General features: G+C 38.7%; 1 protein-coding gene across 2 annotated transcripts in view; it reads right to left on the reverse strand.

Annotated features, from left to right (window-relative positions):
- The window catches only part of LOC115455658 (nardilysin), a 35,768-nt gene that overhangs the window by 4,926 nt on the left and 4,076 nt on the right, over positions 1-26,766 (reverse strand). For both annotated transcript variants that reach the window (XR_005112119.1, XM_030184317.2), the window contains exons 3-19: positions 18,025-18,165; positions 17,296-17,464; positions 13,079-13,287; positions 12,482-12,652; positions 11,145-11,266; positions 8,957-9,077; positions 8,054-8,131; positions 7,217-7,357; positions 6,798-6,927; positions 6,137-6,395; positions 5,438-5,572; positions 4,738-4,786; positions 4,544-4,645; positions 3,746-3,879; positions 3,139-3,268; positions 1,258-1,362; positions 471-614 (exon numbers count right to left, since the gene is read on the reverse strand). Coding sequence is in view for 1 of the 2 variants with exons in the window: in XM_030184317.2 (XP_030040177.2) it covers positions 471-614; positions 1,258-1,362; positions 3,139-3,268; positions 3,746-3,879; positions 4,544-4,645; positions 4,738-4,786; positions 5,438-5,572; positions 6,137-6,395; positions 6,798-6,927; positions 7,217-7,357; positions 8,054-8,131; positions 8,957-9,077; positions 11,145-11,266; positions 12,482-12,652; positions 13,079-13,287; positions 17,296-17,464; positions 18,025-18,165 (2,340 nt within the window). In the remaining variant the exon portion in view is untranslated. The remainder of the gene's footprint in view (positions 1-470; positions 615-1,257; positions 1,363-3,138; positions 3,269-3,745; positions 3,880-4,543; positions 4,646-4,737; positions 4,787-5,437; positions 5,573-6,136; positions 6,396-6,797; positions 6,928-7,216; positions 7,358-8,053; positions 8,132-8,956; positions 9,078-11,144; positions 11,267-12,481; positions 12,653-13,078; positions 13,288-17,295; positions 17,465-18,024; positions 18,166-26,766) is intronic.

The following is a 26,766-nucleotide window of genomic DNA, read 5'->3' on the forward strand; positions in this document are numbered from 1 at the left end:
CTAACAAGAGTGTAAGGAAGGATTAAAAACTTTTTTTTTATCATATTCACTTCCACTACCAATTAGAGGCAAACAAAAAAATTGGCCACAAGATTGTAAGTGATCAATATCGATGGTCGTCTATAAACATCTTCAACGCCAGAGGAAACATTGACAGTTCCTTAAATAATGCTTAAATCTCTATACGGTCAAGAAGAAGAAGCAGACCGGTATAACTGTGCCGATTGTCCGGGGATATCTACCTCTTGCCAGTCGCCATGGTTTTGAGCATCTCTTCACTTACCATCAGGTGTAGTGAGGGTACTCTGCCCTGCCCTCGATAAAACAAAGAATCAATTTTGAATTCATCATAAAATGATGGGGATTTTAACTGAACCCGTATTTTTTCATTAACCTGACTTCTACCATACAAAACTCTTTCGCCAAAGTATAAACTGATTGCCACAACCCTGGTTTCCTAAGCTACTCACCATGATGACTTCGAGCGTAGCGGTGTCGTTGACGTTGGCCGCCTCCGCTTGGTAGTAGTTGGTGATCATGCTGTTGGCGGAGTGCTGGTTGAGGCTCATCACGCGCAGCTTCTTCTCGCCCAGGGGGAGTTGGTGGACTTTCACCTGGAGGAATTAATCATAAACATACGTAGTAAACATTCACGTAGAGTGCAGATGAGGCACGAATTGTGAGCACACTCGTGATTGGTCGGTTTGATGTCCAACGCGCCGACGTGTCGCGCGATTGGTTCGTTAGTCGAGTATGTTCCTCGTTGTCTATTGGCTTACGTGTGCCATGCGGCAACTTTTGTTGTTTTATTTCATCAAATATGTACATACGAGAGCTCAGAATCACCCCCCCCCCCCCCCCCCCTCTGTTCATTTGTGATAGTGATTTGTTTACTGTCGAAATTACGTCAGTAATACTGATAGAAAACGTACATCATTGGTACTTAATTTAATAGATTTAATAAGGGACGTAATAGAAATAGTAACGGTCGCTACGTATATTCCAAGATCTAACAGCATAAAATTGTATAGATTTTCGCATGTTTTTAAGAAGTAACCATGGAAACTGCTGATCCGATTTGGATGAAATTTGGTGCATAGACGAAACCGTCTCCTCGGTTATCTCATTATCTGCATATTATGCCAGAAAATCGAGAGAAGGACTATTAAAATAATGTCTATAACAAAAGCAAATATATCGACTTCACGATGTTACCGCACAACAACAAGATATATCGATAAATTTAAAAACACTTACATCAGGCATCTCTTCGGGCGACAGTGGCTCCCACATGATAGTGTCGTACACATTATCGGCGATGTCGATAGCTTCGTGCCACGCGAGGTTTCCCTGCACTAGCACCTACAATAAATTACATTATAATCAATTCAAACGTACGTTAACGGGCAGTGTTAATACAATTGCGCGTATGTATAACTTATTATGCGGGTACCGAAAAATTAATTCATTAAAACTAACAATAAACTAACGTCTTCGTGTTTCTTGAGCTTCGCTATCGTACGGTCATTAATTATTTTTACATTTTTATATGCTTTTTTTTTAATATATATATGTTAAAAACACCTTTAATAAAGACAACTAACGTGTACTAATCTTTACTTTATTTTTTACGTTTATTTTAATAATTAACATTATTACGCCTGTTCAAGACAGTATAAACATAGTCTGATCCCGTAACGCGGCTTTAGTTGGGTCACTGTGACTGGTTTCAGACCTTGCGAGCAGTGGTGGCTATCCGGGCAGATACTAGTACCCTACCATTTTTCGAAGACATTAATTTTATCTATACTATTATATAAAGCTGAAGAGTTTGTTTGTTTGTTTGTTTGTTTGTTTGTTTGTTTGTTTGTTTGTTTGAACGCGCTAATCTCAGGAACTACCGGTCCAAACTGAAAAATTCTTTTTGCGTTGGATAGCCCTTTGTTCGTGGAGTGCTATAGGCTATATATCATCACGCTATACCCAATAGGAGCGGGGCAGTAATGGCTAATCTCAGGAACTACCTGTCCAAACTGAAAAATTCTTTTTGCGTTGGATAGCCCTTTATTCGTGGAGTGCTATAGGCTATATATCATCACGCTATACCCAATAGGAGCGGGGCAGTAAAGGCTAATCTCAGGAACTACCGATCCAAACTGAAAAATTCTTTTTGCGTTGGATAGCCCTTTGTTCGTGGAGAGCTATAGGCTATATATCATCACGCTATATTCAATAGGAGCGGAGCAGTAATGGCTAATCTCAGGAACTACCGATTCGAACTGAAAAATATTTTTGTGTTGAATAGTCCTTTCTTTGTGGAGTGCTCAAAGTTATATATCATCACGCTATGACCAATAGGAGCGGAGCAATAATGGCTAATCTCAGGAACTACCGGTTTGAACTGAAAAAATCTTTTTGTGTTGGATAGCCCTTTGTTCCTGGAGTGCTGTAGGCTATATATCATCATGCTATAACCAATAGGCGCGGAGCAGTAAGGAAACATGTTGCAAAAACGAGGAAAATTATGAGTTTTGAGAGTTTCCGTTGCCTGCGCTGCGTAAACGGTTAAAGTTATGCAACAATGATGTATGACGGGATTGTTTCACTTAAAAAGTTCTAAATAATATAACAAAGTCCCCCGCTGCATCTGTCTGCCTTAATGTGTTAAACTCAAAAACTACCTAACGTATTAAGATGAAATTTGGTATGGAGACAGTTTGAGACCCTGGGAAGAACATAGGCTCCCGGGAAACTACTATTTTTATAACGGAAAACTTTAGCCTGAAAAACTTTATAACGCGGGCGGAGCCGCGAGCAAAAGCTAGTATTAGATAATATTCAAAAATGTGTTATATCGATAAATATATAATCGATATTAACAAACACCCCCAATGCTTATCGATATTTAAATAGTTGAAAAGTACAAATCCAATGGTTGTCTGGTAGAGATCGCCTCGAGCGATAAGATCGCCATTTGTACCACCAACGCTTCAATAATTTCCACCTTCTGTATACAGATTTGTCTTGTTTTTTTTTTATATTTACGTTGTACAATGAAATTTTAAATAAATAAATACATTTTCGCGTAAAATACTTTTTTCATAACGATCATGGAAGTATAATATCTGAATAATTCACCTGTACATATAACTTCTTGAGTAATTTCCTGCCGAAGTCCTTCAGTTCGTCGAGCGTGATGTTCGGTAAGATGGTGCCCTTTATCCGCGGCGATATGTACGGCTCTAACAACAGTTGCATTCGAAGATCTCTGTAAATAGAAATGAATTATAGCGAGCCGCATTACGTGCCGCCATTCCTCTCACCCCGTATGAAAACACGGGTTGCGCCCGCGTTTCCTCATTGTCCAAATAGTTCTTTTCCGGGGTGGAAGGGAAATTGTGGCACTCGCTGCTCTTTTTCATGTCACCTTGGGCACTGGCGTCGACTCCTCCCCTTCCTTGCCAAGTCCTCGCTACACCTCTGCTGGCATTGACCATAGTACCTGACCCACAGCTTACCACGGGATAAAGATAAGACTTCCAACTTCCAACACCCACCACTTTAACTCCTGTTAGGATTAGCAGCAACACGCATTTTATGACACCGAGCAGTGAAGCTCGACGAGTCTCAGGGAATACTAATCTGTCTCTTTCCCGCTACAAAATTAATCAAATAGATAGGAAGGAGTTGAAGAGAGAGAGAGAAAGAGAGAAAGAGAAAGAGAGAGAGAGAGAGAAGTACGTACTTGGAGAGTTTGTGCGGCTTGATGACGGTGTTGTAGTACACGCGCGCGCGCACCTCGCGCACCGCGCCGAACATCGCGCCCGACAGACCCTCCACCGACGACACCATGCGCCGCGACACCAGCTCCATCAACAACTACAGGGGGGGGACAGATCACATGCCATCACTACTTCAACCATGTTATATACACGTGGTCGAAACCACTGACGATGAAAATTGATAAAAATTTCAAATCATTGAAAGTGAAGCGGTGGCAGAATGATAATTGGCACGCACAAGCAATAGAGACCGAAAAGTAAACAAACTCGATACGCATTAATACGTTGTTCACAACGCCATTAGCCATCGAGAAAAATAATTGATTTTTAGACAAATCGATATTTTTTCTTGGTACAATCTGCGTTACATTCTCATGGATAAGTAAAAAAATATCTATAATATGCATCGAATTTATATTCACAATCACTAATAGTATTTTTTTTTATACGTGCAAGTGACACCCACTGCTCCAAATGGTAAGTGGATTGGGATCCAATAGAGTGTCGACTAATGAGAGGTGATTACCCCTCGGCAGTCGACACAATTATGCCGACCTATTGGGACCGGATGTACACAGGCTGATCCCGGAACGCGACACCTACGTATGCCACAATGGCAGGTTTTAACACCTTGTGTACAGTGTTCGCTTTTTGGGCGGATATAAAATATATCCTACCGGTAAACTACAAAGAAATCAATCGATATTTCTTCCTAACACAATTCAATAAAATAAATTGATCCAAATATTATTCGCACTCACGTGTAAATTCTGATTGTACCCGTTGATTTTGACCATGATCCCTTTGTCGGAGACCCATATAGCTTGCGTCAGTTCTGCCATTTGCGCCGGGTAACTGTCTTCCTGTGAGATAAAATAGTAACAATAGATTAATCATATAAATAAATTCTATATGACAGTTATTAAGAAAATATACTAAGACAATTGTGACATACCTTAAGTTCTTGTTGTAACACGTCCGTCCAGAGATCGAGTAAGCACGCCCTGTGGAATTAATAAAGTTACAAATCAGAATAGTATTTATGAATATGGGTGATAAGGCTATACGCATTGATGGACTTTGAACATTTGATTATAAACTATTTATTTGTATTGGATTATTTTTTACAATGGATCAAAAACGAGCTAGTAACTCTGCCGATATGAGCGCTGCGCCTGCTTCTACACAACAGCAAAAGCATTCACTCTGTGTTATAAACCACTATGTAAAACGATTGTACTTTTTCCGACTGATTTTCTTTTTATTTTATTTGGGTGACTGTCTATAAGAATAAGAATAAATATAAAATATACAGATAGCGTCGATAGCCAAGTTGATTGTGGAACGGACTGCCTAGATAAATGTCCGCAGGTTCAAATCCCAAGGGCACACACTTCTGACTTTTCTAAAATGATGTGTGAATAATTATCGCTTATAATATTATCGCTTGCTTGAACGGTGACTTAAACATCGTGAGGAAAACTGTACACCTGAGAAGTTGTCTATAGGCATTTCGAGGGTGTGTGAAGTCAACCAATCCGCACTAGGCCAGCGTGGTGGACTAAGGCCTAATCCCACTTAGAAATAGAGGAAGCCCGTATCCAGCAGTGGTATAATATAGGTATATTATTATTATAAATAGTCTAATAACTCACTCCCTCGGAGACTTGAATCCTAACGGCGTGATGAAGTAAAAATACAGTAACGCGGTCGGGAATCTGAACTTGAAGTCCGGCTTGTACCACAGCTCCATCTGACGGTTCTTCCGGAGCAAGTTCGGCTGGTCTATCCTGTAAATATAATAGATTATTGTATTTGTAGATAGGTTGTCATAAAACCTTTTTAAATTGACCCTCATGAAGTATTACCGTAAGTATTACGGAGGGGTCAGCTTGTGAGAAAGAGTTTACTGTTATATTTTTATTGAAGGCTAGCGAGGTTTGTGAATTAATTTCTTACTTCTGATAAATGGGACCAGACATATTATATGTTACGAGGTATTGTAGTATCCCTGACGATACTTGACTGCCTCGGTGGCGTAGTTGTACTGCATGCGCGGTACGGCAGCGCTCTGAGGTCCTGGGTTCGAATCCCGGGTCGGGCAAAGTGATATTTGGGTTTTTCTGCTCAATATTAGCTCGGAGTCTGGAATTTGTGCCCGATATGGCGATAGGCTCGCCCCCTATCACATCCTGGGACGGAACACACTCGGCGAATAGTGGGTGCCTTGGTTGCACCTCTGCATACCCCTTCGGGGATAAATGCGTGATGATGTGTGTGTGTGTGTACTTGACTATATTCACGCTGATCAATAATCGAATTTTAAAAAGCATAGTTCACCTATATCGACTGACCTGAAGTTGTTCACAGTAGCGATAAGATCTCCTCGTTTCAGCTGTTTGGTGGTATGCTGGGCGTTCACCCCCTTCTTGTAGAGGTCCTTGGCGGTGCTGGTCTTCAGGTCCACGCCGAGCTCCCGCGCGGTGTCGATGTATGGCTGCGCAGGGGGGATGAGGTCAAAATTGGTCGTTATGTATATGTTTTTATCCGGTATCTTGAAGTCTGGATACGGTTCCACGCTCATCCAGCGTTTCATCCACGATTCTGGAATCTCTGTGGGAATGGAGGTAAAGTTTATTACAGGATTTTGAACTGATGGAAGTTTTTTCACGATAAAATAAGGATTAATTTGGATTGTTACATTCTATCAGCCGATATTAATAAAACGGTTGAATCATGGGACGAATTACGAAAATAAACGAAGTAGAACAAGGTTTAATCTCAATGTTTAGCATTACTTATTGTGATCTGTTAATTTTCGGGATCAATCTAGAGACAGCTATAGGAGTTTAGTTAATTAATTTTGACTATAAATAGTCATAAATAATTTTCTGATATACTAATTATACGTTGTCTTTGTAAAACACGCATACACACACGCACACACTTAAAGAGAGAGAAAGAGAGAGAGAGAGATAATGAAACAGTCGTTTACAACGAAAGCTAATGTATGACCTCTCCGCTGGTAGTCCGTGCCGAACCACTTCTCCTTCTGGTCGTAGCGTATGGACGCGTCGCGCCGGTTCGTCATTATGATCACGTTCGCCATGTCCGGCGTCATGAACTCCAGGATCTCCATTATTGCCTGGAAGAAAAAAATTCAACATCCTTTAATGAGGGTAACATGAATTGACATAAGACATAAACAAATAATTTCTCATTAGATGACTTCACGCGAAACATCTAGCATACCGGGAAGATTGTGTCACGTGGGCGACACTTCAACCTCAACTCACCAACAGGCCGGCATAACTGTGTCGACTGCCGGGGGGTAATCATCTCTCCATCGACATTTTATTGTACCCCACACCACTTACCATCAGGTGTAGTGGAGTTACTTTCCCTTGTAAAAAGAAACCTCAGTTCGTCCTCACCTTCTCATCATACTTGAAGTACAGTTTCTCGCCGGTGATGTAATGCTGCGGCGGGTAGAACTGCATGTTCTCGGACAGCGTCTCCACGTAGTCCGACGGCTGCATCTCTTCCTCAAAGCGGAAGTTCGTATCCTCCACGGACTGTAAGAGATAAGTTGAGTTAGAGATGTTATTTGGTTTTTGTACTACATATAAATAGACATAGCATTAGGCCTTTATCCTCCAAGGTTTTTTTTTCTTCCTATATTGATTCCCTATATAGCGCTACAACACCTCATAGTAACTAGAGTACAGTAAATTTGGTTCGCATAGGGTTAGAGGGGGGGGGGGGGACGGGGACGAGGTTCCGCTATTTGATACGTAATTCGTTATCTCACAATTAAATATTCAAAGATACATTATATCCGTGTTAATTATTACAGAGCAGCAGAGAGCAATTACGTTGCCGAGGTAATTACACAAAAACCCGTGTTTTCACTATATACCACCGAATTCAATAAATAATCCCATTTTTTTTTCGATCGATAACGAAAATGGACCAAATAGAGTAGATTTTTGTCAACCTTACAAATGATTCGCTTTAATTGGTCTATTATCTGGATCGGATCCACGATTAAGATTGGGATAATTTATTAGAATCAATCATAAAAGCATTGTAACATTATCCCCGTGCAACAGTGCTACTAACAATAGTGCTTACCGGTTCGCTGGACTCATGTCTAATTACCTTAGAGATTGGATAGTTTAGATCCTAAGGTTGACAGGACCCCAATATACTCCCTACAAAAAAAATATCTACAAAATTACAAACTATACAAAAGTCCAATGGACGCTCACCTTTATTTCATCGAAAATGTGTTTCGAGGGTCCGAGTCGACGCAACATGTTTATGTACGAGTATGTAGCCTCGATCACCTGAAAACATTAAAAAAAATATTCACGAAATGTCAAATCGAGGAAATATACTTTTTTACTGTGATGTATACTTGTATCAGCCCCTTTGTAATTATGACGTATCAGCTCCCTTAGAATGTCCAAAAAACGCGACCCGAAAGTCATTTAATTCATGATAATTCATTTAAACCATGAAGTTTCTTTTAGACTTCATGATCAAGCGGCGGACTGATGAACAATAATCAAAATTACATTCATACATACAGTCCAATAAAACAAATTAACATTCGCTTAGCTTTGAGAATATCTAATCGATTACTAATTTCATCTATTACATGTACAAACATCACTATTTGTTATGTATAGCTATAGGTAGGCATAGTCAATTAGTGGCTGCGCCCACTGTGAAATTACGAATTAAACGTCAGTGCGTATCAACTGCGAACTGTTTCACTTATCTTTGCGTATATAATAATAATAATATATCAGCCCTGTATTATATACTGTCCCACTGCTGGGCACGAGCCTCCTTTATCACTGAGAGGGATTAAGCCTTAGTCCACCACGTTGGCCTAGTGCGGATTGGTAGACTTCACACATCCTCGAAAATTCCTATAGAGAATTTCTCTAGTATGCAGGTTTTCTCACGATGTTTTCCTTCACCGTTAAAGCAAGCGATAATTCACAAAGAATACACACATCATTTTAGAAAAGTCAGAGGTGTGTGCCCTTGGGATTTGAATCTGCGGACATACATGGCAGTCCGTTCCACAACCAACTAGGCTATCGCCGCTTGCGTACATGAACAGTATTATAAATAGTTAAAGCATGAACAGTGGGTGTCACCTCGTCGACATGTTGGAGTCCGTCCTGCGTGAGTACGATCTGCGTGGAGAAGAGGCTGTACATGGAGGTGTAGTCGATGCCGCTCTCCGAGTTGCCCGTGTAGATGCCCAGCGCCCACACCCTGCACGGGACGGCAGACAGCAAATATTTGTTATGGTGGAAAAAAAATATTGGCATAGCATGAACATGAAGCCAACACGGCAAATGTTTGTTATGGTGAAAAAAAAAATACTATATTTTCTTGACATAGCATGCACATTAAGTCAAACACAGTAGGTAAATGTTTGTTATGGTCAGAAAATTATTTCATTTTATTTGCCTTTAAGGGGTCCTCTTGAATCTAATGGCAAGCGAGGAGGCCAGATAATGTCGACTGACGAGATATCATGATGACTTTTATTTTGAAACAACGTCTATCATTTATTAATAAACCTTAATTTTATGTTTGAATTATCAAAAAAAAAAACTTGAAAACATATTTTTCTAAAAACAAAAAAAAATGTGTTCATAAAAAGTTATTTTCGCCTTTTCCTCATTTGTAAAAATATTCCATACGAATAACATTAAATTCTTAAAACATAACGTTTTTCCTAGTAAGGTAACATCATTTCCACACACAATATAAAACAGCAACAAGGTACCTATATTAAGAAGACACTAGGTATTCAAGAGTGATATCATTTTTATTATTGCTCTGTACTTAGGGGCCGTTCAAGTAATACGTAATGCATTTTTTCAAGATTTTTGACCCCTCCACCCCGCCATGCAACGCGCCGTAACGTTTGTAACTCTAAAGTGACATTTTTTTTTGTAATATGCACAATTATTTTACGCAAAGTACCGGAAAATCGCTAAAATACCTTTTTTATTGTGTTAAGGTTATAGCTTAAGGTCCATTTTTCATACATTTTGTTTTACCTTTAATCTGGGTAACTAAACAAGTATTGACAAGTAAAGAATTTAAATTCACGTCTAGTTAGTGATTAGTTCTCGCAGTTGAAAGAAAAACGTAAAAATAATTAATAGGCTTGGATATTTCGGCCTTTAAAATTTCGTCGTATTAAAGTCAAAATGTATGAAAAATGGACCTTAAGCTATAACCTTAAAATAAAAACACCAATGTTAGATAACGCTTTGTACGAGATCCCCTCCCGCCCCTGTAACGCATCGTAACGTTTCACAAGACTCCCTCCTCCCAAATTGCGTTACGTAATACTTGAACGGAGGAGGCCACGTACAGGCAAGAGAAGTGTCGGACGCCCGCCTACAAGGTGGACGGACGACCTGGCTAAGGTCGCGAGAAGTCGCTGGATGCAGGCCGCATCCAACAGGTCGACGTGGAGATCCTTGGGAAGGCCTATGTTCAGCAGTGGACTTTCTGTGGCTGAGATGATGAATACTTGAACGGCCCCTTAAGTAAATATTTGTAAAATAGCTTTTGCCCGCGGCTCCGCCCGCGTTATAAAGTTTTTCAGGCTAAAGTTTTCCGTTATAAAAGTAGTAAGTTCTTCCCAGGGTCTCAAACTGTCTCCATACCAAATTTCATCTTAATACGTTGGGTAGTTTTTGAGTTTAACACGTTCAGGCAGACAGATGCAGCGGGGGACTTTTGTTTTATAATATATTTTTTAGAACTTTTTAAGAGGAACAATCCCGTCATACATCATTGTTGCATAACTTTAACCGTTTACGCAGCGCAGGCAACGGAAGCTCTCAAAACTAATAAATTGTCCCCGTTTTTGCAACATGTTTCATTACTGCTCCGCTCCTATTGGTCATAGCGTGATGATATACAGCCTATAGCACTCCACAAATAAAGGGCTATCCAACACAAAACGATTTTTTCAGTTCAAACTGGTAGTTCCTGAGTTTAGCCATTACTGCTCCGCTCCTATTAGTTATAGCGTGATGATATATAGCACTCTACGAACAAAGGGCTATCCAACGCAAAAAGAATTTTTCAGTTTGGACCGGTAGTTCCTGAGATTAGCCATTACTGCTCCGCTCCTATTGGGTATAGCGTGATGATATATAACCTATAGCACTCCATAAACAAAGGGCTATCCAACGCAAAAAGAATTTTTCAGTTTGGACTGGTAGTTCCTGAGATTAGCGCGTTCAAACAAACAAACAAACAAACAAACTCTTCAGCTTTATATAATAGTATAGATATGAGTATACAACTTACTTCTTCTTGAGGTATGAGAGCAGACTGCCTTTTCCTTCGTGTCCGAGCAGGAACGATATGTACTGGTGCGGCTTCGTCTCGTACTCTTTCATTAACGACTTCATGCACCACGTGATGTGGACCTGGTCGAACAGTTGTGTGTTTTTTTTATTATTTTGAATGACGAGACGAGCTTGCCGTTCGCCTGATGGTAAGCGATACGATCTATGAACAGTAGACACCAATACCTTGAATTATAAAGTATTGTTTGGTATTCCACTGCGCTCGCCATCCTCAGATATGTTAAGTGTCATTATGTCCAGTAGTTACACTGGCTAGAATATTCTTCAAACCGGAACACAATAGTGACTACTCACGGCTGCTTGACGGCCAAAATAGACATTGCGCTAGTACCTACCCAGACTCTCTCATATGAGAGACCTACTACTAGTACAGTGTTGTATAAAAGCAATAACTACAATGTACAGGCGTTTGGCAAATTCATTTAAAAGTTAAATTGAAATGTTACTCCGTCTGAACATTCGAAGTTGGCGGTGGTTGGCGTGCCGAGGAAAGCACGTAAAGCCGTTGGTCCTGCGCCTGATCTCTCTCCAGTCATGTCGGATTACCGTCTCAACGGACTATGAGAAGGAACAGAGAGTGCTTGTGTATTGGACACACTTGTGCATTATATCTCCTGCGTGGCTGATCTCCGTTGATATCGGCCGCCGTGGTCGAAATTCGACAATAATGAATTTATTAATAAATTTTTAACACATCGCACCCTAAGAACTAAGGTGACCTAACTCAAAAAAGATGATTTTTGGGAAAACGAATAAAAAAGATTTGAAAACAATATATAGGTAGAAGACAATGAATTGGGCGATCGTCAAAAGTGAGAATCTATTCAATATTTTGTCTTTTTCTCATCATAGGATTATAGAGCATGCTTTCGGAGGTCGTTTTTTAAAATCAGGAAAAATACAACTTTTTAACCCATTCCTCATCGGAATGTTTGCCGGCAAACATGTCAGCTACATGACATTACGCATGTCACGAAAAAATAGCCTTATTATGTAGTAAATAATAAGGTTATATTCCCTATTTGCCGGCAAAAATTCCTCTGGTAAATGGGTCAATTAGGTCACCCCTTTCGCTATGTCTTGGTTTGCCGGCAAACCCGACAGCCACATGACATTTACGTGCGTCACGGGATTATAACCTTATATACTACATAATAAGGTTATTTTTCCGTGACACGCGCAATGTCATGCAGCTGTCAATGTTTGCCGGCAAACATTCAAGATAGCGAAAGGGTTAAGTTCTAAGGGTGCGACATATTTGAAGTGATCGTATACCTCCGTAGTATCTCCGACCGGCTTGACATAATACAGTCCCTTGAAGTGATCGGTGACGATGTCGGGTCGGTACGCGTACGGCTTGAAGTCGTCGGCCGCGAGCTTGTTGTTGCGCACGCGCCCGAACGTGTTGATCACGTACTGCTCTAGCGTCGCGAGGTCCATGCGCGCCTGGAAATCATTCGGTCGGTAAATCATTCGTTCATCAGTAGATATGAAGACAGTATAAATGGTAATAATAAAATTATACGATTAATTGATTCATAAAGAGTGGTCGATCGTAAAAATTAACGATTGAAATTCACAACGATCTTAATCTATTTTTGGATTAAATAATCACGGTAATATAAACAGTAGAAAAAGTTTGATTGTTCCTCATGATTTACTAATTTTGATTGATTTAATTTTGAGATCGATCCGAAGATAGCTAAACAGATCGTTCATTAATTTCCTCCCATATAAGTATCATCCAAATCAACCTTTTCGATCTATTGCGAAAATGGACCAATCAGAATAAAGTTTTCTTGCCCCCCCCCCCCCCCCCCCCCCCCCTCTTCTAGGATAAATGCGTTATGTACGTAATTTTTTTCCACCCACCTGCACAGCAACAGTCATCCTATGCGCACTGTAATGCCTTCTCATAAACTCGTGCGCAGCTCGGTGCAGCTTCTCATCGTCGTTAATGTTGTCCCGCAGACTCTTGAGGTTGCCCCACGTGAAGGTCCGCGCCGGATGACCCTCGGGGAAGAAACTCGACAGCAACTGGTCCTTGCGGTTGGAATCCGATGGTAACGCCATCGCGAACTCTGCCAATAGTAAAAAGTAGTTTAGTTCTGGAACCTCTGTTGGTTTGTTGCGTGTCGACTGCCGTGTTGAGATGTCTAGTTCGATCCCTGAGTTGGGTGAATTAGGTTTTCTGCAGTGTCAACTTGGAATCTGGAGTTAACCGGTAAATTGTATTGGCTTCTACCTTACTACATAGGGTTAACATAGTAACCGAAATGTAAATACAACACATCCGCCTACGTCAGCAAAAGGAAAAAGTATGACGTTATATATGTATGTATGTCGATCAGCCTTGGAATGTTCGATTAAGAATAGACCGGAGTAATAGGCTATTTGACTGAGTGCAAAATGAATAATTATTTATTTCCATCCGCGTAGTTTATGGAGCTTAAAAGTTAAAAGTAATTTGCAATAACATAAACAAAAAATATTAATTGTTGTTACCAAAAAGAGAAACCAAATAGATGAAACGACGGAACGGCCAATTTTGCGATGACGTCACACGTATGTAAACAAATATTTACAGACATGTGACGTCATCGCAAAATCATGTCACTGAATGGACACCATATTGACGGATCAATCGTTTCAACTATTTATTTATTCAGTATATATTTTAATATTTTAAATGAAATACATATCTATAATAATTAAAAAAAAAACATTATTTTTAGAATCCATAGACCATAGAATAAGGCGAGGAATACATCTCGCAACATCTATATTGAAAACAGATGAAGAGTAATCACTTTGCCGTTCCCAAAACTATTGCAGCAGTTGTGCCTTCTCCTTCGGGTATAATATCAGTATAATTACAATCCCATTTCCATATTTCTCGAAGCACAACTTGTTTAAATCACAAATCGAACTATGGACTTAGTGACGTCAGATTTACATTTTTATAGTTACAATGAAGATGATACAATGCCTTCCATATCATTATTATTCATCAAGACAGCGGTGACAACGCACGTGAGATCACTATCTGACATGTCATTAGAACACTACACCCTACACTCAACCTGCGGCCTGCCATTTTTTTTTATTGTTATGAATGACGAGACGAGCTTGCCGTTCGCCTGATGGTAAGCGATTCGACCGCCCGTAAACAGTAATAACACCATCCAACACCTTGAATTACAATTGTTTGGTATTCCACTGAGCTCGCCATCCTAGTCTCATTATGCCCAGTAATTACACTGGCTACAATGTCCTTCAAACCGGAACACAACTGACCTGCCACCTGTAACCACCAACTACAAATAATTATAAAGGTCTGTTCCCAAGTTTAAAGTAAATTTTGACAATTATCGTATTAAATAGCTAATGTAGCTAGCTAGTACTTATTTTCATCATCATCGTCATCATCATTTTAGCCGGGAATCGTCCACTGCTAAGCATAGGCCTACCCCATTGAGCGCCACAGGGATCGGTTCTGGGCCACCCTTATCCATCGGACTCCGGCGACCCTCACCAGGTCGTCGGTCCATCTCGTGGGGGGCCTGCCTACGCTGCGTCTCCCGGTTCGTGGTCGCCACTCCAGAACTTTTCCCAACGGCCATCAGATCTACGAGCTATGCGCCCTGCCCACTGCCACTTGAGTTTCGCAACTCTACGGGATGTCGGTTACTTTGGTTCTCCTGCGGATCACCTCGTTCCTGATTCGATCCCGCAAGGATAAAAAAGTCGCTAAAAATGGTCACTCGGATAGATAAAACCGGTCCTGAATGGTATGTTACAGGTTATATTTTTTTTATAAATAATGGCATATTAACCATTAAAGTTTCGCCTTTCCTGGCATAGAGTATGTGACGTCACACCTTATTAACCGTCTCGTGTTAGCAATGCACAAACCATACGACACAACGACAACCATAAAATAAATTTAATATGTTTTTAAATGGCGTTAAAATTAAAATATCGTGCTCATAATTAATTGTTTATGATAATAAATATAAAATGTAGTTTTCGTTACTTTTAGCTTAATTATTAGATAAATTCGTTAAGTGGTATCTATATTTATACAGATAATAAATGGATCTAGAAATTGCAAGTAATAAAAAGAAAGGGGTTACTAAAGAGTAGGTAATAGAAGGCGAATTAGTGAAATTTAGAATTATTTTCCGTCTGTTTGTTAGAAAACATCTGTTAAAACTACTGAACGGATTTTCATGTAGTTTAAACATAGGTGAACAGAGTATAATTGGGAGCAGATAATATCCTACTTTTTATTAAACTTAGATATCTGATAAAAGTTGTCGGCATTTTAGGATATTTGTAATTTACTTAAAAACTTTAGTTAGAATTCTACTATTTCTAGTTAATATAATAAAGTTGATGTTATGTTTTTGAGTTCAATCGCTCCTATTTCTGGACTTATTGATCCGATTGTAATTACTATTTCGCCAATAAGGTGCATTATCCCTAAGACTATTACTACAGACTACTTTTTATGTTTGGGACGGTTTTCTACGCGTGCGAAACCGGGAAGTAGGATATATTTTATATCCGCCCCGATCTCATAGTGACCCACGTAAAAGTGTCGCGTTTCGGGATCAGCCTGTATATCCAGTCCAAACAGGCCGACATAATTGTGTCGACTGACGAGGGGCATCATCTCTCACCATTCCACATTCTATATGGCCCCATTCTACTTACCATTAGGTGCAGTAGAATCATTTAGTCGCGGCCGTAACAATAAAGACGAACATAGTAAATAAATTTTACTAACAGAAATTTGCATGCAATAACATTGACTGATTGTGCAACAATTTAACGGTTGAGTAACGTATCATGTTAAACGTTCGGTCGGTTTAACTTTAAACCATGCATAATGCAATTTACAATATTCCACGTCATTACTTGAGAGGTTATGGTTATGGGAATATGTCGAAACGATTACTTGAGTTTTGGTTATTTTTACCTTAAATCGACGCAATAGGGTACCGGACTCATTTTTGTTCTTTACTATTATCAAATATTTACGTTATATAAATTATAACACAAAAGGAATTATTAAAATCCGGTAAAAAATCAACAAGTTATATGTCTTTGAATTTCGGTGAAGGAGTTTCGGTTAACAAGAAACAGAAAAGAGACAAAATATCCACATGTGACGTCATCGGGAATTACGACGCGTGCGAAAGAAAGAGATGAAGCGATATCCCCACATCGTGCCCACTTCTGCACGTTACAATATTTTAAATATGAATTACTCGCTCATTTTTTAACCAATTTTTATGCTGTTTTCGCAGACGTGCTTCTTTTTCGTATTAAAAGCCATTACATGTAGAATAATGTACAAAATCAAGCATAGGCCGGTCCCCTATTATAACTGATTTCTTAAAACATTAGTTTTCAAGAGTAGTAGGGAAACTGGCCGACATAATTGTGTGAACTGACGAGGGCAATCATCTCGTCGGTCGACACTATCCGAACCCTAATTCACTTCCCCCCCACCCCCACCCCCGAGGCAATTCTCGTGCGTTCGGTCGCCACACCGAATGCACGCCCATGCCCGGGGGGATATTTGGCGCGTGACACACACATATCCCGGTCCTAGGCACACAGTTAAGTGTGTATACCTCATTGTTCCTAAGTACACATTGAGGTCTCTAAGGGCTCGCGAGCATTTCCCTTCCTTCTTCCCTCAGCCTATCCTAAAAGGGTTCCTTCTCCTTCCCCTTCTCTTCCATTCATATTATCCCCTCCCTTCTTTTCTCCTAGGCCTTGCAGTCTCTTAGCCGGGAGATGCCAGCATCCCGTTTACAGGTCCGTCCCCCCCTCGCGATGATTACTGTGGTTTCTGATCTAATTCTTCCTAGGGACCACCGTGGTTGCTAAGCCGGGGGATCGCCTGTACCCCGTTCGCAGGGGTATATGTATATATCACACCCGGTGATAACCAAACTGGTACCTTTTTCTTGAAAATACAAAAAATCATTTGAACAGTCGCGCGGAAACGGTCACGTGACATTGTGAGTTGTGACGTCATGTTATAGTAAACTACACTGTGTAATACAACTCACCGGATTCAATAGCCTCCCGTTCCCTCTGCATGGCCTCCTTGAGCATGAGCGGGCTGACGAAGAACTGGCTGAACATGTCCATGGCGTGCGCGAGGTGACGCTCCGGGATCTCGAAGTAGAACGTTGTCACCTCGCAGTCCGTCGACGCGTTGTCGGAGCCGCCTTTTTTCTGGAAATTTCCATGGCATCATTTCCACTCTTGGCTGTTTATGTGGGATATTTTTTTTCTAATATCTCTTATGTCCGAGGATCGGCGAAACACTGTTGGAACTGTATAGTAACAAAGAGTATAAACCAAACAATAACAACCAATGTGAGCTATATTAGTACTGGCAGTATGCCGCTTTAAATTTAGAAATTGTATACTTCTATTTTGTCGTTGTCTAGTCTTTACTGTTCTCAATAAATCCACTAATCGTTTTACAATCCTATTTCTTTCATAATCCATCAAACACATTGTATTAAGTATGTGACAGGAAAGAAATTACTTTGTTTTATGACAGGCCAACTGCCTGATGTCTTCATTGGTTACGGGCAATTGCTGGGCGAAGGCCCCGTCTACTTCTGCGAGGTTTTAGGACTTAGTCCACTCCGCTGGCCTAGTGTGGATTGGCAGACTTTACATACACCGGATTTTTTAATTTTGATGAGTTCTCAGGTTCATCCCAATCTTTTCCTTCACAGTTAAAGCGCCTGATGATTGATAGATGTCAATAATTAGTCTCATACCTTAATAAAGGAATCGAACTCGTTCTCCTTCGGGTACTTCTCGCTGCCCATGAACACCATGTGCTCGACGAAGTGCGCCAGCCCCTGCATGTCGGGGGGGTCGCTGTAGCTGCCCACGCCCACGGTGAGGGCGCACGCCGCCTGACAAAATAAACCTCTATGTATCTTACAGTAGAAGCAAAATATGGTATTTAAGTTCAAAAATCAAATATAAATATTAATTAACCTCTGTTGGAATTTTGCTTATTCTTAGCTACAGCTTGCACAGATTTTAGGTTATTTTTTGTGAGTAACTTTTTTTTTTAATATTTGTTTTAATTTCTCTACCGGATTTATATAGTGTAGCATAGGTTAACATACTGCGTGAACGTCTCCAAATTATATTGTGCTTAATTTGCTGCGGGTAAGTCACTTTTAGTTCAAATTATGTGCATGTAGTTTCCTAACTTGGGCTTACATTATAGCTATAAGTTATAATATTTAAATTATTGTAATCGTAGTGTTAAGTCTGCTGGAAAACCTAATAAATAAATAAATAAAATAAAACTACAAGAATGATTCAATCATCATCAACCCGTTGCAGTCCACTGCTGGAAATAGGTATCTCCCAAGGTACGCTACAGAGCCTCTGTTTTATGCATTACGTCGCTGCCGACCCTCTAGTGTAATTCGTCATCCAATCAAAGGGCGTCCCACGCTCCGTTTACCCAGACGCGGTCTCCATTCCAGAACACTCTGCATCATCATCATCATCATCAGCCGCAGGATGTCCATTGCTGAACATGGGCCTCCCATAAAGATTGTCAGATCGCCCTATTGGCAGCGGCCCGCATCCAGCGACCTCCTGCAACTTTTATGTGGCCATCTGTCCACCTCAGCGAAGCGTCCATACAACCCGATTCCTACCGGCTTCCCCTTGAGGTTTACTTACGTTTGTCTTAGTTTTTGTTTTCTGTTAAATTTGCTGCGATATGATAGTTAAGACAATTTTTTTTGCCTCGGGTTACCTTTTGCAAAAATTTCACCCTTCGCTACTGGTCCACCTCGTGGGTGGACACACGAACAGGCTTACTCCACCGATTATTTGGTTATGATTCAATATGTCGATACAAAAAATGAATGGTAAAAATCGGCCTTGAACTGTTCATTCGCACGCGTTCATTACGAATATATAAAATATATTATGTATTATTTACACAGCACTATGTTTGCTTTGAAATATTAAACATCTGTTACAAATGTGAAAAAAAAATTGTAGGCAAAGCTTTATTGAATGTGGTAGTAACTATATGTATTTTAAACATAATATCAATAGGTATTCAATTGTCCAGTGTCCACGAACATTATTGCATCCGTGATTGCGTCCGTTGACGGTCGCTAAAATACATCGGCATTCATTTAAATACGTCTAAACGACATTTATTGCTAGCAATAATTGTCAGGAGATTATCTACATATGTTTATAAAAATGAATTCCTATTTCCCTCGGTCACGTCATTACGCGTGAACGGCTGGACCGATTTCACTATTTTTTGTTGTTGTTGTGTTTATTATTGTCAGGAGAAGGTTCTTATGAAAGAAAAAATTTAAAAAATTGCGCAGAAAATTAGAAAATTTAAGAAAACTTAACGAAAATATTCATTTTATATAACTGTCAATTGTTTGAAATAACTGTCAGCGATTGACAGAATGCGCGCTGCAAATTCATAGTTAAGACGGGACAACGTCTGTCGGGTCAACTAGTTGCATTATAATTTAGACGCAGCAGAGAACTATAAACTTTTTGACTGTCAGAATCGTATACGATTATTGCTTAGATCAAGCGAGTATTGCCTATAACGCCTGTGAGAAATGCAATACGATCATGATCAGACGGAGCAACTTTTTTGTGTACTTAAAAAAATCGCACGTGCAAGGCAAGAACGTTTTTTTTAATGAAGCTTTAAATTAAACCGATAGTTTCGGTGTCAGTGCTTGGTGAAGGTGGTTATAAGATGGTAAAACAGCTCATAAAATTAGTAACGTCTACTCTGCAGCTATTATAATCTACACATATTATAAAACAAAGTCCCTTTTTCTGTCTGTATGTATGTGACAGATTTTCTCAAAATCTACTTAAGGCGATACCTCAAGGTTCATTTTCATACATTTTGTTTCACCTTTAATCTGGGTAACTAAACAAGTATTGGCAAGTAAAGAATTTAAATTCACGTCTAGTTAGTGATTAGTTCTCGCAGTTGAAGAAAAACGTAAAAATAATTAATAATCATGGATATTTCTGCCTTTAAAATTTCGTCATATTAAATTTTAAAGGCCGAAATATCCATGATTATTAATTATTTTACGTTTTTCTTCAACTGCGAGAACTAATCACTAACTAGACGTGAATTTAAATTCTTTACTTGCCAATACTTGTTTAGTTACCCAGATTAAAGGTGAAACAAAATGTATGAAAATGGACCTTGAGGTATCGCCTTAACGGATTTTTATGAAATTTGTTATGGAGATAGTTTAAGACCTTGGGAAGGTTATAGGCTACTTTCTATTTCGGGAAAATATATAGCGGGACTTTTATCCCGGAAAACTCCTTCACGCGGGCGAAGCCGCGAGCAAAAGATAGTTAATAAATAATAAGACAATCAGCATTGATCCTGTTTATAAAAACCGTAATAAAAACATGGTATTTTTCAAGTTTGTTATACAATTACAAAAAAGCTGTATTTCCATTTGACACAACAAAAAAATAATCGAATACACACTTCGTAAACAATGATGATTAAATTCTATAAAACTCGAGCAAGATTTTGTTACAAATAAAACATAATTATCAATTTATTATTAGGTTAATGGCTTCATCCGCGTTAATTTGTTCTTTTTAGGAATACATTATTAATAATTGACTATCTAAAAAATGTTTTAACTGTATAAAAATACCAACAATTGATGTAGCCGTTTCAAAGATTAAGTCATACAAACAAATATTCAAACAAAAATTAACACTATTGCAGCAATGAGGATATTCTCATGGCATTTCACTGTCTATTATAAGTTATCAAAATCTTTGTTTATATCAATTTGCAAACTATTATAAACAATAATTGATTAATCTTTTCGGTTGCTAAGATGCTTTGTTAGTTTCCGTGGAGTGTTGACCTTAAAAAAATTTTGGTCAGGGTCCGTGGGCCCTTCAGCCTTGGAGGCACCACTGCATTGCACTGCCTTCGGTAGCAACGCGCCTTACTAGTTCAGCCTACGCTACATTATAGTACACGACTTCTTTGGATATTTTCCTTCAAATCTTTTAAAGCTAAGATAAGGAAACGAGTATGAAATCAATAAGTGCGTATTACCGCAAATATGACTAGCACAAAATTTGTTCCTGGTGGGCGATCGGCCACTTTCGCCACGAGTGAAAGTTGTTATGGAGAAAAAAATACTCTCACTGACGGCTAACGGATTATAACATAAAATATACCTATGTATATGTAACTTATTGAAGATGTTTACACAAGTATTTTCTTATGGGATAAATAGTATGATCTCCGTTGATATCCACAGATTTGTTATCAAATATAAATTAATTAAAATAATATGCGAGCGAAATGATTAGCCAAAAATTATATAATTGTGAATTCCAATGCACTGCGCCTATAAAAAAAAAGTTGATTTCGGCACCTTCAAAGTAAAAAGGCAGAGGTAACACCTTAGGTATCAGGTTTATCATCAGAGTCCATTATCCTCCGCCAATTAATTTCATAAACAATATTTATACATAAATATACATACATACATAACATCACGCATTTATCCCCGAAGGGGTATGCAGAGGCGCAACTAAGGCACCCACTTTTCGCCAAGTATGTTCCGTCCCATGATGTGATAGGGGGCGAGCCTATCGCCATATCGGGCACAAATTCCAGACTCCGGGCTGATACTGAGCAGAAAAACCCAAATATCACTTTGCCCGACCCGGGATTCGAACCCAGGACCTCAGAGCGCTATTGTACCGGACATGCAATACAACTACGCCACCGAGGCAGTCATATAAGCAAATATACATAAATATATTTTTAAAAAATATATAGCTTAAAAATTGCAGCGTTTTATTTGATCCAGCGACTTGCATTGTTTATATAGTACGAATGGATTTATCACTTGATTATATTTAGATTAACATTTGCCGAAATGAATACAGCCACGAATATGAGTATGCAAACAGTTTATTTGGGTGTGTTCGTTACTCATGATTCATAGTCATTTTTATTCGCCGAGTAGTTCGGCGAATTATTCGCCAATAATTAGCTAAATGAGGCGTCGAAAGTTCAAGTAAAAAACATGTTTAATTCGGCTTTAATACTTCATCATTAAAATATGTAATTGGAATTTTCTCTTCTTTTACATTATAATCTATTAGCTTTTGCCCGCGTCAAGGAGTTTTCCGGGATAATTCTTTTTTTCCGACTTACTTGTTAAGTTTTATTGTTGTATTTGGTCATACTTGACCAAATTACACAAAATCATAAATTGTAGGCTTTGTGTTATTCTGATGAATAATCAATATTACTGTAAAGTTTCATCCAAATCCGTTCATTCGTTTTTTCGTGAAAGACGAACAAACATACATCCATACATAGGATTTAGTATAACTTGTAAGGGTATACTATACTTTATACCTGTGTCCGTTCATGTTTAATTATTACATTGGATTAGTAGTTTATGCTTTAATAGGCGAAGTCCTAGATTCATTTTTCAAACCGGAAAGTAGAAATATTTTTTTCGATTGTAAAGATAAATACGTAAATGACTCTTTTTCCTTGTGACGACAAACCGCCTAACAAAGCATGAGATAGAAATAAATTTGGCAAACTATGTGCGCGCTAAATGCTAATTACTCTACCTACCTATCGCAAATAAAGTCGTGGACTTAGGATACTTTTAAAAATAAATTTACGGGAAACAAACAGTACTGTAGTACATGAGTTAAGATGCAGTTAACAATTCAACCACAAAAACTCTCAACATTAAAATCAATTAGTAAGTGTTTTTACTCATTAAATTGAACGTAACAAAATATATTTTCATACTGAATCCTACCTAATCAATGATTACCTACTTACTGCCTACCCTACCTACATACATGCCTAATTTACCTACTAAATTACATTTGGAAACAACAGTGAACAATAATCGTTACTCTAAAAATCTTTATAATCATAATTCGTACCGTATCGAACGTTAACTCGGTATAGAATATCTTGCAATGTTTTTTGCACATTTTCTTACACACCCTTTTGGCAAATCTAATCAATTTGCGTCTGCGAGATGTCTCCTGTCGAAATTAGAATAATTAGACTCACGTATTACTGATACTGAAAAGCGGCAATAGGCTAGTTGGGTGTGGAACGGACTGCCGAGACGAATGGGACACACCTGATTTTTCTAAAAAATGATGTGTGTATTCTTTGTAAATTATCGCTTGCTTTAATGACGAAGGAAAACATCGTGAGGAAACCTGCATACCTGAGAAATTCTCTAAAGAAATTTTGAATGTGTGAAGTCTACCAATCCGCACTAGGCCAGCGTAGTGGACTAAGACTAATCCCTCTCAGTACTTAGAAGCCCGTGCCCAGCAGTGGCACAGTGTATAATACAAGTCTGATATTATAATTATTACTGATATCTTCGGGGACAGCCCAGGAAGCGTTGGCTTGTCGTTCTCCGGGAAGAGAGTCAATGGTCTTACTGAGCAGGATTCAAAAGACCGGGCGAAATGGAAGGATCGAAGTATGAAAGCGGACCCTGGCACCTAGGCCGGGATAATCGCCAAGCAGAAGAAGATTATTGATATCTTCTAACATGGAGTCAGCCAATCACACCTTGTATATATTGTAGAAAAGATTTGGCCATACGACTGGCGACCTGCCTGGTGCACTCATGAGGGAACACAAAATTACAAACAATGATAGTGGAAAGCCTTGTTTTGCCTGACTAACTACCGATGTCAATAAATGATACCAATCGCTATTTTCAATCGATCGCGAAAATTGACCAATCAGAATGAAGTATTTTTGACATGCTTGCAAATGATTTTGTTTAATTGTTTTATTCTCGGTATCGGATCGAATATTAAAAATAGGATAGTTATTTAAATCGGCTTTAAGTAAACGAGTTTAAAATATCACAGTTCAGAAAGATATGCTGATACTATCTTTCCTAAGGCATCAGTAATGCTTTAGGAAATGTAGTTTGCGGCCCATACTAGAAACAATAGTATTCCATTCTGAATTATATCAGTTATTATGCATAAATTAAGCGAAGCAGTATTTAAAATGAGTGTATCGTAGAACAATTGCGTCAAAATTGAAACAATCAGTACACTGGTTATTAAAATAAAGCCATTTATTATTGTTCAAAAATAGCCGCTCCAAAATATATGTCATACTATACTGAAAATAAATTAACAAAAACCAACTAAACACGTAATATCAACTCGTCAACCAACTTTCTGTCGACGACCACGATAATTGGCCTGCATTGAATAATATTACCACCCAAATGACTATCGGAGTGTGAAGCCGTTGTTAACAAAGTGATTTTTCAGCACTGTTGGTGCAATATTATGTTTTTAGTGGACCTTCTTCGCAATGGGAATTTGAAGATTGGAGAATGGCGAAATATGTACCATAAGGCAAGCTAGATAGAATCTATTACCCCAGAACCATTGTCATTTGGTATGACTGTCAAACTAACATAAATAAACAATGAACAGGCCAAAAGTATATTCAAAACTGGAGAGTACATAAAATGAATATTGAAAGTAGAGGAGGTGGTGTCCGACAAAAGTTATGTTTTCGGTTACGGGAACTATCAGCGGTAAATTAAAAAAAAAATGCCGAAACTGTAACTGAAAGCGACAGTACATTCACTTAATAGAAACTAGAATTCGGTTTCGTTTTCTGTTCGGTTAAAATACTAGTTTTGGCGGACACTAGTAGGAGACAAATCGAGAGTATGTTTTGATATCACAAGATTAAATTTTCTTTAGGCTTCATCTTACTTTACAGTGAAGCCAATTTGCCGTTTTAATGACAAAAAAAAAACAACATGGTTTAAAGACAATATAAGGCGTGGTATCTTATATTCATTAATAAAAATATACTAGCTGACCCAACAAACGTTGTCCCGTCTTAAATATGAATTTGCAGCGCACATTCTGTCAATCGCTGACAGTTATTTCAAACAATTGACAGTTATATAAAATTAATATTTTCGTTCAGTTTTCTTAAATTTTCTAATTTCATTTCAAAATTTCATAAGACCCTTCTCCTGACAATAACAAACACAACAAAAAAAAATAGTGAAATCGGTCCAGCCGTTCACGCGTGATGGTGTGACCAAGGGAAATAGGGATTCATTTTTATATATATATATATAAATAGATTTATTGTTATGATATATACAAGAAACTTTATTTAACACTGGAGATTACAATATTTAACAGTAAAGGGAGTTGTAGTTTAAATTATGCTTAAATAACATATCACGAGAAATAGACATCGTTCAATCAGTCACGACTAGCTATGAATCGTCCTTCACAACTACAATGGTATTTGAATGTTGCATTGTGCATAACACAATACGCTAAACAAAAACATTCAAAACGTTATTATAAATCGTGTGACGATTTACTATTTTTTTAGTACGTATTGTATTTACTTGGTTATCATTGCTATATTTTTGCCGCCAAACCTCAATATTTTTTAATGATTCGGTAAATCGACCCTCAGTGCCTGATGGTAAACGGAGAGGCCTAGATAAACTGTCGAATGACGTATGTGGGTTATGCCTCCAGCCGACACAATTATGCTGGCATTTTTTAAAACGAGCACTATGTCTCCTTGTGTACGATGGTCGCTGGGCACTGCCATATTTCTACAAGCACTACTGTCTAATATTGTTGTGTTCCGGTTAGAATTATAGCTAGCAGTGGTGAAGGGTCCATATAACACGATTACTACCGGCTTCCCTTTATGTAGAGTTGCTGTGGAATCTAAGTATCATCAACACGATTACTAGACCGCATTTGCGGATATTAGTTGCTATATGTTATATGTGTCGAGTTTCCTTTCGGAAAATTTCCCCATTGGCCACTGGTAGCTAGTATGATTACTGAGTATTATGTGACTTTGCAATCGTATTTTTGTACACACCACATTGTTGTTCATGTTATGTGTGGCAGTGGCGAAGAGTGATATTTTTCAAAAGGGAACCAGGCACGAAATATACCTGTGTACTAGTATACATCAATGTGGTCTGCAAATCGTTATAATGATTATTTACTTTTACATAATTTACGAAAGGGAAGCCGGCAGAAATCGGGTTATATTAACTCTTGATCGCTGATGTGTGGTGGTCCTACTGTTTATACCCAAGCTTTACTCCGACCATCAGATAAGCCACTTACTCGAGTAGTGACGATCAGCTTCTTCATTGTCAGTATAGCACGACCATAAATATAAAAACCATCGGCATGTTGCGGAAAAAAACAGAACTGATTTTTTTGTATTGGCATTACAAACTTTACATCAAGAAAGCAAAAATATAGCCCAAAGCAGATTTTTTATTTTATTGGGCAGGCTATAAAAATTAAAGTTACTGTTACTTTTAATCAAAATTGTGATGTGGGATTCATTGCTTTTACTGTAGCGAGGTTTATGTTCTGGCACTTCTTACGGTTTATAC

The sequence above is a fragment of the Manduca sexta genome, chromosome 9 (genome assembly GCF_014839805.1).
Source record: "Manduca sexta isolate Smith_Timp_Sample1 chromosome 9, JHU_Msex_v1.0, whole genome shotgun sequence".
Taxonomy (NCBI): Eukaryota; Metazoa; Arthropoda; class Insecta; order Lepidoptera; family Sphingidae; genus Manduca; species Manduca sexta.